General features: G+C 33.4%; 1 protein-coding gene across 1 annotated transcript; it reads left to right on the forward strand.

The window, feature by feature from the left end:
- Positions 1-670: 670 nt before the first annotated feature.
- Positions 671-6,813, forward strand: LOC127851847 (uncharacterized). The gene is made up of 7 exons (XM_052385795.1): positions 671-787; positions 1,695-1,776; positions 2,197-2,338; positions 3,487-3,581; positions 4,241-4,357; positions 5,822-5,953; positions 6,219-6,813. The coding sequence occupies exons 2-7, from the start codon at positions 1,714-1,716 to the stop codon at positions 6,558-6,560; spliced, it is 891 nt and encodes a 296-aa protein (XP_052241755.1). The 5' UTR covers positions 671-787; positions 1,695-1,713; the 3' UTR covers positions 6,561-6,813.
- Positions 6,814-12,672: the final 5,859 nt, after the last annotated feature.

Here is a 12,672-nt window from a genome sequence, read left to right on the forward strand (position 1 = left end):
AGAGCTTCATTAAATCTTAAAGCCACACACCTTGAAATAAAGTACATGTTAATCAAAACATATAGATGCTCTTCAAAAGTGTGCAAAATTTTCATTAAATCTATAGCCTAGTTAGCAAGTAATTTAATATTTTTCAACCGGGAATTACCACTTTTAAAACCGAAAGTAGGATTTCTATAGTATAAGTCCATTTCGACAAACGCGATTATTTTAAAGTTTTAAAGCGCAAAAAAGACGGATTTCTACCTTGTAACCACCATATATATTCTAATTGGCATAGATAAAATTTAATCTACAGCATAGTTAGCAAGTAATTTATTATTTTTCAAACGGTACAACTTTTTAAACCGAAAGTAGGATTTTTAGACGTATACGTCCATTTCGACAAACGCGATTATTTTTATGTTTTAAAGCGCAAAAAGACACATCTCTACCTTGTTACCACCAGATATGTTCTAATTGGCATAGATAAAATATGTTTCTTATGTATACTTAAATTTACTCTGCCAAATAAGGTGTGTGGCTTTAAGCCACATTTATTACTGATTTATTATTGAATATTGTAACAGGAAGTTAAATCTATTTATTTATAGGCGCAATCTGAAATTCATGTGTGTTTAAATAGCGCATACCCTATATTTCGGTGTTATTGATTGATGTTGTCACCCCATTTTATTCACATTCCAAAGTCAGTGTTTGTCGTTATTGTCATTGCAAACATCGTGTATAAACATAAAAGTGGAATAGCTTGTATATGTGAACCGGACTTTAAAAAAGCGAAGCAAGTGTGAGTACTGTGCGCATGTTATTTTATCATCTGTTCTTAATTTTAAAAGCTTACAATTGTGCTTTAGCACAGCATATTATCCGGATTAGCCTGTGTAAACTGCACAGGCTAATTTGGGATGACACTTTACGCACATGCATTTTGTCCTGTTTTCTCAGAACGCGATACATATATGTATCATGATTATTTATTTTGCACAGTCATTTGTGTTAGTTTTTTTAGGTTTGATTATTTGAGTTGAAATATTTATATTAAAAAAACTAATTTAAGAAAGTAGATGCTTACATTCACATGATTGGCTGTAAATTATGACTTGATTTATTCATTTACTTTCAATACTATCTGTTCTGTCTCTTACTATAAATACAAAGAATCAACATGGTTTACTACAAAAACTATTACTAGCTCAAAAAGACAACAACTACACAAACAGAATAAGGTACATATTTCGCGTCGGAACTTGAAAAGCAGTATCAAATTTCCACTAATCGTACATCTGAAAGCGACCAGAATATAATTAAACGGGAACCTGATCCAGGTATTAAATGTCATAACGGGCACCGATTCAATACAGCATATACATCTTTATACGCTCGGTCGAAACATCATTCTCCAATACGTTTTATAAGCAGCCGTTCAAAATTTATTTGAAGAAGCGGACCAAGAGAAACGGATCAAGTTATTGACTTATATTTAAATTACAAACACTTACAGACTGTTGCCTAAAAGATTTGCATCAAACCTTTAGAAAAACTTCTACAAAAAGATTTTCACAGAAGAAAAAAACAACAGAAATATAGATTTATTTGTGTTTATTACTGCTTATAAAATTGAAAAAACGAAAGATATCAGGCCTTAATGCGATACATTCATAACATTTGAACGCTTGTATATTCTTCTATTACAGCCTTTAGCAGGCATATACAATGGCGGAACTAGAGGCAAAATCCTCCGCATTTTTATTAGTAACAGGACCCCGAGTCTCTTCCGTAAGTGCATATTTTGGAGTGTGGTTTTGTTAAGTATTCATAGTACACTTTAGTTGATAATATTTGGCTGAAAAACGCAATAATCGGTAAAAATGGCCGACGGTTTTCAAAAGAAAATTTTTGTATACCAGGAGAAAGCATATGGGCAAATGTTTTATAAAAAAAACTAGGGTGTTAAACGTTTTAAAGAATTTTTCATATGCAAAATATGTATGAATATTAGTTTGCAACATAAGCATCAATTGAGTAGCAACTAAAACGTATTTGTTAATATTCAAGTACTGTGCAGGGTGATGTAAAATAATGTAAATCATGGAAATATCATGTTATCTAAGATGGCCAATGAAATTCAGAAAACGCAGTTTGCTGTTTACGTCTTAGGGTGTGATTTCTTTTATTAATATTTACTTTTTTTGACAGTCAAGCGATCTGTTTTCGGATTCCGACAAAATAAGTGACAACTTTCGAAAACTATCTGTCAACCCCGATCAGTTTCACTCTTTAGAAGACGTGAGGTCTGCTATAAAGAAGCAAGGATTGGAAACTTGCAACATTATCTTCGGTAAGTTTACGGCTCAATTAATGATAAGAAGCAAGGATTGTTAAACTTGCAACATTATCTTCGGTAAGTTTACGGCTCAATTGCTGAATAGAAGCAAGTTTGGAAACTAGCAATATTATCTTCGGTAAGTTTACGCCTCAATTGCTGATTTAACAAAATAACCGTATCACCAAAATCGAGGTGCTCACGTTTCTTCTGTTAGTATTTTTCCTACAATCGTCGCCATTATAGCATTATCGCAGTTTTGATACGTAACTTAGTGTAGTGTTGAAATAAGATGATATCTTGTTTGAGCTGTAGACATATGCTCTGCCGTGATCAGGATACATTTATAAATTGAGCAACAAATTATTTTCTTTTTTATTCATAACTTACAACTAACATTTCAGCATATCCACAAGTACCGATATCTGATGCATAACATTAAAAGCAAAAACCATTCAACATTCACTCAATTATTTATTCTTACGTATGTACTCACAGGTGATACATTATATTTAAGCTAGTGAAGTAATACGTGAGAGTTTTCTTTTTATTTAGACAATAATTATATTATATTTGTTAAGGTGTTTGCATACTTAAACTGTACTAAATTTGTGATCAAAGAAATCAAGTATATTTCAGCGATATAAAACACTTGTGTTAGGATTGATCCTGACATTTATTAAGTCTCGAGGATTTATGACGACCTACACGATTACTTTATGTTATCATGTGCATATGAATGCGATCTTAAATGGGTACGTAGACGGTTGTGGCAAACTTTTTTTTACTACATTTATATAGCGCCATTTTCATACAGTTCAGAGGCGCTTCACATGTTTTCCCTGGTCACTGGGTCATAAGTCGTCCGTTAACATCTTGGCGCAGTATGTAGCCACGGCACATTGGCTTATTTCCCTCACAGGGAAACTTGGGCCGAAATACATATTGAGGTCGTTACAGCATTATTTTATATAACTGCAAACCACATAGTGTCACTGATATGAAATAAATACATGATATATATATTGTCTTGGCTCACAAGTCTTTCAAAAGGCCGCCTTATTAGAAATACTTAATCTCCAGTTAAATTTTGTGAAATTCAGTTAAAATAATAATCACTAAGTGTGGTATAATTTTACACATCCGTTTGTTTTGTTTTAAAGCAATTGATTATACCATCAGCAATGTGACAAATGGCAGCAAAACATTTTGTGGAAAAAGTCTTCATGACTTGTCGGGAGTTAATCCATATCAAAAGGTAAATAGTGAAACCATTGTTTATTACCGGTAGACATTGACATTTACCCAAAAAATGCAAATGTAATGGTCCATTGCCCTTAGGCATTCAACTGCCAGGTTGCATGACTTTAATTCGGTTGTAAAGACCCATGATCGAAGTGTCACCAGATAAGCGAAAACAGGGAAGAAATCTGGTAATTAGCATTGTAAAATATACTGTCCGAAAAATTATAAACTATTTATGGACGAAAATTCATATGTCCAAAAATTTAGAGCCAAGAAAAAATAATTATTTTTGGCTTTAAAGGGGATGTCCGAAAATTTAGAGTGTCCGAAAACATAGAGTAGTTACGGTTATCAAAATATTAACTATGAGTGGTTATTTTGTATTTGTTTATAGGTGTGTTTAGTAACTCGTCGATAAATGTGTTTTCATTGTAGAGGTGCATATTTTTTTCAAACAAGACATGTTTTACTCATTAATTTGAATTATATTTTCTTGTCAGTTTAGCGTGGTTTTTGGGAATGTGAGTCAGATCATCAAAAAGAAAAACAATTAAATGATGACCAATAATCAAAAGTAGTGCTCCAAGTTTGACGCGAACACCGGACAGCGAACGTACTTACAACTTTGACTGCCACTGTTTAAACTAATTCAACCATTTTATTATTTCATAGATGATAACTGCAATCGGTGAAACAATTGACCCAATGAGAGGAGAGATTGAATACATACATGCATTTGGCTTCGGAGACAATGAAGTGAAAGACAAACGTGTCTTTCCGCTAAGCCAGGTATGAAAGCATTAACCGCTGAAAATATGATACTCTTACAATACTTCTTCTACTACTACTACAACAACTATAACAACTACTACTTCTAGTACTACTACCATCACGAGTTATATTTTTACTATTTATACTTAAAAAATAACAACAACTACTACTCCTTTACCTAATTCTACTACAACTACTTTTACTTCTACTACTACAACAACAAAAACAGCTACTACTTCTACTACTTCTACTAATACTACTTCTACTACTACTACTACTACTACTACTACTACTACTACTACTACGACTACGACGACGACGACGAAGACTTCTACTACTACTACTACTACTACTACTACTACTACTACTACTACTACTACTACTACTACTACTACTACTACTACTACTACTACTACTACTACTACTACTACTACTACTTCTACATGACTACTACTACTACTACTACTACTACTACTACTACTACTACTACTACTACTACTACTACTACTACTACTACTACTACTACTACAACTACTACTACTACTACTACAACTACTACTTCTACTGCTACTTCTACTACTACTATTACTACTACTACTACTACTACTACTACTACTACTACTACTACTACTACTACTACTACTACTACAACTACTACTACTACTACTACTACTACTACTACTACTACTACTACTACTACAACTACTACTTCTACTACTACTTCTACTACTACTACTTCTACTACTACTACTAATACTACTACTACTACTACTACTACTACTACTACTACTACTACTACTACTACTACTATTATTATTACTACTTATACTACTGCTACTGCTATTTCTACTGCTACTGCTGCTGCTGCCGCTGCTGCTGCTGCTGCTACATCTACTACTTCTACTACTACTACTACTACTACTTCTACTACTATTACTGCTGCTGCTACTGCTACTGCTACTGCTACTGCTACTACTACTACTACTACTACTACTACTGCTGCTGCTACTGCTGCTGCTACTGCTACTGCTACTACGCCTACTCCTACTACTACTTCTACTACTACAACTACTACTACTACTACTATAAATACTACTACTACTACTACTACTACTACTACTACTACTACTACTACTACTACTACTACTACTACTACTACTGCTACTAATATACTACTGCTGCTGCTGCTGATGCTGATGATCGTGATGATGGTGATGATGATGTATTTTATACAAGTATTATTACTACTTCTACGAAAATTGTTATTAGTCAAGTGTTATTAAATGCAGAAATCTACAAATACTCGCACACAAATATATTTGATCCATAAGCATAAAGCGCTTTTGAATGTTAATATAATTTAATGTTTACAAACAATATAATACTAGTTCATGCATTAGAACTGATGTAATTTGTGCATTTATTTATATAGTCTCCGCGGACTTATTTTCAACAAAAAACAAATCTATTTTACATGTACAGGAACCGTGTTCTTCATTTTACGACATTCTGGGTGCATATAACACAAAAACAAAAGAAGTAAAGTTTGGAGGTCCCACAAGCTTCGTACCTGTTATAGCTGAAGCAATACGCATAGTAAAGGAAACGGGCAAGGTGTGAAACTTCAGAATTATTGACATGTATGCTTGTTTGTTTGAATTGAGTATAATTGAGAGTATAATTGAGACAATTTTGTATTTGATTTACTATTCTACTTTGACATAAATTAACATAATTATACATGTTTTAAAGTCGACAATTTATTCAGTAGTCTCATTTGAAATGCTTAAATTGCAGTACTAATTACATAAATATATAGTACAAACACGTTACTTTTGTTACATATAACACATACTATAACATATTTTACACATTTCAGTACCACATACTTATAATAGTTGCTGATGGTCAAGTCAACGAAGAGCACAGCAGTCTCAAGGCAATCATCGAAGCCTCCGACTATGCCCTCTCTATTGTGGTGATAGGAGTCGGAGACGGACCATGGGGAGTTATGGAAGAATGGGATGACCTGGAGAATTTCAACAACAAGGTAGCGGCAAGAGGATTATCTACCAGAAGATTTGACAATGTTCAGTTTGTGAATTACCACGAAATCACCCACGAGGCAAAGAATCCCGACGTTGCACTAGCGCTGGCCACACTAATGGAAATTCCAGATCAGTACAAGTTTATCAAGGAAAACATTTTAGTTAATGTTTAATGTATATCAAGGAAAACATATTAGTTAATGTTTAATGTATATCAAGGAATCATTTATTTAATGTGTAATGTATATCAATGAAAACATATTAGTGAATGTTTAATGTATATATAGGAAAACATATCATTTAATGTTTATTTATATCAAGGAAAACATATAAGTAAATGTTTAATGTATAACAAGAAAAACATATAAGTGAATGTTAAATGTGTATCAAGGAAACATATTAATTAATGTTTAATGTATATCAATGAAAAAACATATAAGTGAATGTTTAATGTATATCAAGGAAAACATATTACTTAATGTTTATTTATATCAAGGAAAACATATTAGTTAATGTTTAATGTATAACAAGGAAAACATATAAGTGACTGTTAAATGTATATCAAAGAAAACGTATTAGTTAATGTTTAATGTATATCGAGGAAAACGTATTACTTAATGTTTAATATACATCAAGGAAAACATATAAGTTAATGTGTAATGATTATCAAGGAAAACATATTAGTTAAAGTTAAATGCACATCAGGAAAGTATATCAAGGAAAACCTGTTGGTGACTGTTAAATGCACAACAACAAAGTTTATTTAGGAAAACCTTATGGTAAATGTTTATTCTACCACAGTTGCACACCAATAACCAACGCTTGCGCATTAGAATGAGAAGGGAGCTAACCGTGGGTTATTAGCCGATATACCAACGGTTGTTTCCGCGCACGCGCTGTGAATACATACATGTACATTTAAGCTGTGTTAAGGTATCTAATTATTATTTGGAATAAGTAGCATATAATTCGGACACTATATTTCGGATGTTATTGAAACACATTTTCGTGGTGGAATTGTCAGGGAATCGAAATGATCGACGCGTAACTGTTGGTTATTGCGGTAATAACCAACGGTATGTCGTTCCGATGCTTGTTATCAAACCACTCGGGCTACGCCCTCGTGGTTTAATTCCTGCGCATCGGAACTCCATACCGTTGGTTATTACCGAAATAACCAACGGTTACCCGTCGATTATAAAATAATTTTGCTGCATAATCACACAAATTTACACAACAAGAGGCACATTTGCTACCTTCATATTATCGCGAGGGATATGATTTTAGCGCGTGGAGGGCCCAAATACGCGGAAATGGTTTTAAGTGAACGAAAGAGCCATATGTACTTTCTTTTTAAACTTTCCAAACATATAAACAATAGTGGGATAAATATCTATTTTAAATATGTTCGTACTGAACATTTCTCTTATTGTTAAAAAGTATTCATGATTCGCGAAGGATTTTCAGGTCAAACGATAGATGGGTACTGAAAGGGCAAAACACAGTGAAAAGGTGCCCAACGGTTCGTAAAAAGAACGAATGATGCCCCTTTTCGTTGAGTCAAATAAGGGCCACATGTCATGGCATAAACATGCTTTATCAAAACAGAATCAATAATCAGTTTAAATAAATATTTTATATATTATTAAGTATAGGTATAGCCAATATACGTATAGATGTAGGTCTGCAAAAGCCTACATTTGTATCATATATATTCAAGAGATTTCGAAACTTTTGTATAATATTCCAACGCCTTGACGGGCACGCAAATCACTACGGAAAGCGAGTAGTCTATACACTCGCAAACCATATTTATAGAACGTGAAACATATTAACAAGTAATCGTTAATCAAATACTATTCTTTGTAAGCGACGGAAAATAAATAATTTAAATGTATATTAAATTCTGAATTAATGTGTACAATGGGTCCAACTAGAAATGCGAGCCGTTATACATGTCGCTAATACTGTTACATAGATCTTTTTTTAATACTCACTTTTATAGCATTACCGGTATGTATTACTTATGAAATATATACCACCGTTGATTGATTGTAGGCGTAGTGGCTTCGATAATAAACTTCGATATGCGCATACACGCTCGGTGTTCCCATGACGTCTCTATGCTTTCTCGACACGTTTCAACGGCGCTAAATTGTCATTAAAATCGTGTAGCGTAATATGCTTAGCCATTAAAGGGACCGTCAACCAGATTGACGAAAAAAAGAAAAGCTCTAAAATACCGTTTTTTTACAATTATTAGTTTATATTGATTACAATATGACATTACTTGAAAAAAGTTCATATATCAGTATATTCGGTAATAAAATTTCGCGATGTTAAATCGAAAGTACATCGGGAAAATATGTGACATAATGATACACACACTATAAATAACGCAAGTAGGTTGATCATTTTATATATCGAATATATACAATTCACCACGCATGTACAATTTGCATTTTTTGGGTTTACCACGTGACGATGATTAACTGGTAGTTACCTGGTACACATACCCAGTAAAATTGTATTACCGAATATACTGAAAATATGAAAACCTAAAAACTTGTTCAAGTAAATTAATATATCAGTTGTGATATTTTAGTAAATATAAACTAATAATTGTACAAAAATACGGTATTTTAGGACTTTTCTTTTTTTTCGTCAAACCCTAGGATGACACTTTACGCATTAAGCCAAGTTTTCCCAGAACGCTTCTCATTTGTATACGTGTATGTTATTCAAATCATTTAACTTTTATATGTACTGGCATCTTAGATGATTTTATTTAATATAAAATTGTATGTTGAGTAATGCTTTTCAAGTTTCTATTTTACAGGAACACTCATATCATATATGTGTATTTATAAATATTCATGATCGAGGTATTGCTTTGGAAGATCGTGGACCGTATTGCTTAATTTGGTTAGAACACGACTCATGTTCCTGAACTAATAGGACTTACGCAATAATAAGATATCGTTCAAAGATTGCTCATAACACGTATACTGATGAGGCGTAACATTTTCCCTTATCGTCTGCGTTCTTTGGCAACTGCGTTAGCCATATTTGGTAATTTTTCGGAGACCAAAACCAGTGTAATTAAGGAAAATTGAGGATGATCTACCGTTGATCACTATTCACGCGATTTTATTAATTGATTATATGCGTGTATGCCATAAATAATTGCCAACGTGCATGTTATTGATACTTTGCTGATCTGTTCCGTGCACAGTACAGAATGGGGCCTCATTCTGGAAAACCTGGGCTTCATGCATGTGGTCAATTATCGCCCCGGATGAGACAGTGCAGTTCGCACCTTTTAGTCAGGGACGACACTTTCCGCCTACAAAAGATTGTCTATTAGAATCCACTTTCTGTAAACGCAAAATTCCATACAAGCGGCGTCTCCAATAAACCTGTGCAGACTACACAGGCTAATCTGGAGCGATACTTTACGCATATTCATTGAACCCAAGCTTAATGTTTCAACGAGGTTCTTGTAACAACTGAATATGACATAGTGATGATAAATTATATACACAGTTTTTGATGTTACATCGTGTTCCACCAATTGTTGTCCAGGGTTTTTCTCACAGACCATAGCTAGCTCTTCTGATCATATTCTCTCAAAATGTGTATAATGTAGTCGCCGTTGAAATAAAAGATAAAACAAAATTTGCTTTAATATTGACTAAGGTTTTTTCAGGAGAATTCTTACATCAATATGTTTTGAGAAGTTTTTAAACTCGTGATACAATGACAGAAGATTGAACATGACTATATTGAAATGCTTAGTACGTATTTATTTAAGCATCTTTCTGTGACAACTGAGCTAAATGCTTATTTGTGTACACAGGCCAATCTCGCCATGGGTCTTTCCGCCAAAACTAGATTAATTTAAGAAGAGACTTCCTTTAAACGAAAAATAGCATTACAGCGAAAAGTTTCTTTCATGATAAGCCTGTTAACACTGCACAGGCTCATCCGTCACGGCATTTTACGCACATGCATTAAACCTAGTTTTCTCAGATCTAGGCTAATTTCATGTTTTTTAATTGGGATATTATACCCAAATAACAGTGGCAACATGGGTATGTTTTTATGCATTTAATGTTATACATTATAACAGTCAGATAACGTGTTCATTAATAATGTTGACTCTAACCATAATGTTAAGGTAAAGAGATTAGTATTCCTATATTCTGAATAATAAGCACGCAGCAATAAAACGGGTTTAGATCTCGTTTGAAAAGCAATCATATACCCTGAATATTAACCATATTATATACCCACAGAGATGAATGCATGTATATTGTTGATCTCAGTCATTGTTTATCTGACCCCGATCCCTTTAAGTACCTTTAAGGATAACGACCAATTAAGCTTAAAAGGGACCTTTTTACAGATTTTGGCATGTATTGAATTTGTCATTGAATGCTTTACATTGATAAATGTAAAACACTGGATCTAAAAAGCTCCAGTAAAAAAAACACGAATACAATTAAAGACAGAAAAAAAGTAACCCTCAACTTGGCTCGAACCGATGACCCCTGAAGTAAAAAACTAATGCTTAGACAACTTGGCCATCAGTGCTAATACAATGATTGATGTATTTTATAGTGCATATCAGCAATCCTCTAGTGTCACAAAATATTACGACACCAACAGAACTCTCCAAATTATTCAATCGTTTCGCGTTACAACAGTTTATAATATTCACTTTTTTATATCGTCAAAATGCTTAAAATGGATATTTTAGAGAATGGTCATTGTTCAGTATTATTGTTTCATCACACATATCATAACTGCAACGAACATTTGCGAATCTAAAACATTTTTTTTTTAATTTTGTCAATTAACCAAAACGTGGAAAGGCCCCTTTAATATAGGTTAAGTGAATAAATATACGTTTTCTGTCCTGTATCGTATCGTGTGGGGTTAGTAAGAAGCCGTGTAACAAAGTTCTCTTACCGAGCACCATTCATTCTCCAGCAAGACAATAATCATAGGACAGATTATACTGTATCTAATGACGTCATTTGGACGTTTTCATTACCTTCTGTCGCATAATAACGCATTAAAAAAACTCGCAGGATTGTTCTTTGTTCTTTATTTAGTTGTTAACACAAACCTTCCTAGTCAATAACATATTTAATCAATTCGCTCTGGCAGTCCGTATAAGCTAATAAAAGACGACACTTTCCGCTTAGATTAAAGTTTCGTTCAGAAAAGAATTCCTTTAAACGTAATTGTTACAGACAGAACAATTCGCCATCGGTGTGTGGGATAAAACGAACGTCAGATATTTCAAATATTTCGGTACAGATTACGGTTGTTTGTAGACAACCGTATAATCGCGAGTAAATCTCTGACCTTGTTTTCTCACCGTACTTTACTGATTGCTGTAAAACACGAACACCAGTCGTATCGAGCGTAGCCTGATATATTGAAAATTAACCAAGTCTTCACAATGTGCTAGATACGCTTAAACACGAATTTCAGCCACGCTCTGGGAAAACAGGGTTTTAAAACATTGCTTTGTATGGAGTTGCAATCAATCTAAATTTAAATTCACTCGTCAATTGGCTGTTCTAAAAATTGTATCTGAACAGTGCCTTATGCGCGCACATCGCATTACCTGCATCGCGAATGTTAAATTGGAAAACCCCCGTCACAAAATTAACTGTACATTTCACAGAACTCGTCATCCGCATTACATTGTAACTACAATTAATGTTTATTGTTTAATGACCACACATTAAAACAGGACTAGTGTAATATGGGTTTTAAATAAAACAAGGATACTATTATATATAATGATTTTTTATTTTAATGGATCTTTTGCTAAAAAAATGAAGATGCGTGCAATATTTAACGGTACTCCGTTTGGGACTCCTACTTTATCCTTTGGGCCAATTACTTTTTCCAAGTAAGGAGTCTTAGGACTACAACAACAAAGTGTATATGTTTTGTTATTTAACAGAGTACTCAATTTGTATTCTTTCCCACTTTTATACTCATTATTTTAATATATGAAGGCGATATTAAGGTCCACGTATTTTCTTTTCTATTTTATTAATTGCAGCTGAACCTTTCAAATTTAAAACGTTCAATACTTATAGGGCCAAATGATGCCAAATATTACACGCGTGTATTATTGTTTTTATCTGTGCAGGTGTAGCACAATAGCTAGGACATGAAGCTAACTATGGCAATCTTAAGACTCTCAACTACCAAAGTTTGTACTAAGGAAAACATAGGACTTTACCATTCCAACCTTAC

The sequence above is a fragment of the Dreissena polymorpha genome, chromosome 11 (assembly GCF_020536995.1).
Source record: "Dreissena polymorpha isolate Duluth1 chromosome 11, UMN_Dpol_1.0, whole genome shotgun sequence".
NCBI classification, from domain to species: Eukaryota; Metazoa; Mollusca; class Bivalvia; order Myida; family Dreissenidae; genus Dreissena; species Dreissena polymorpha.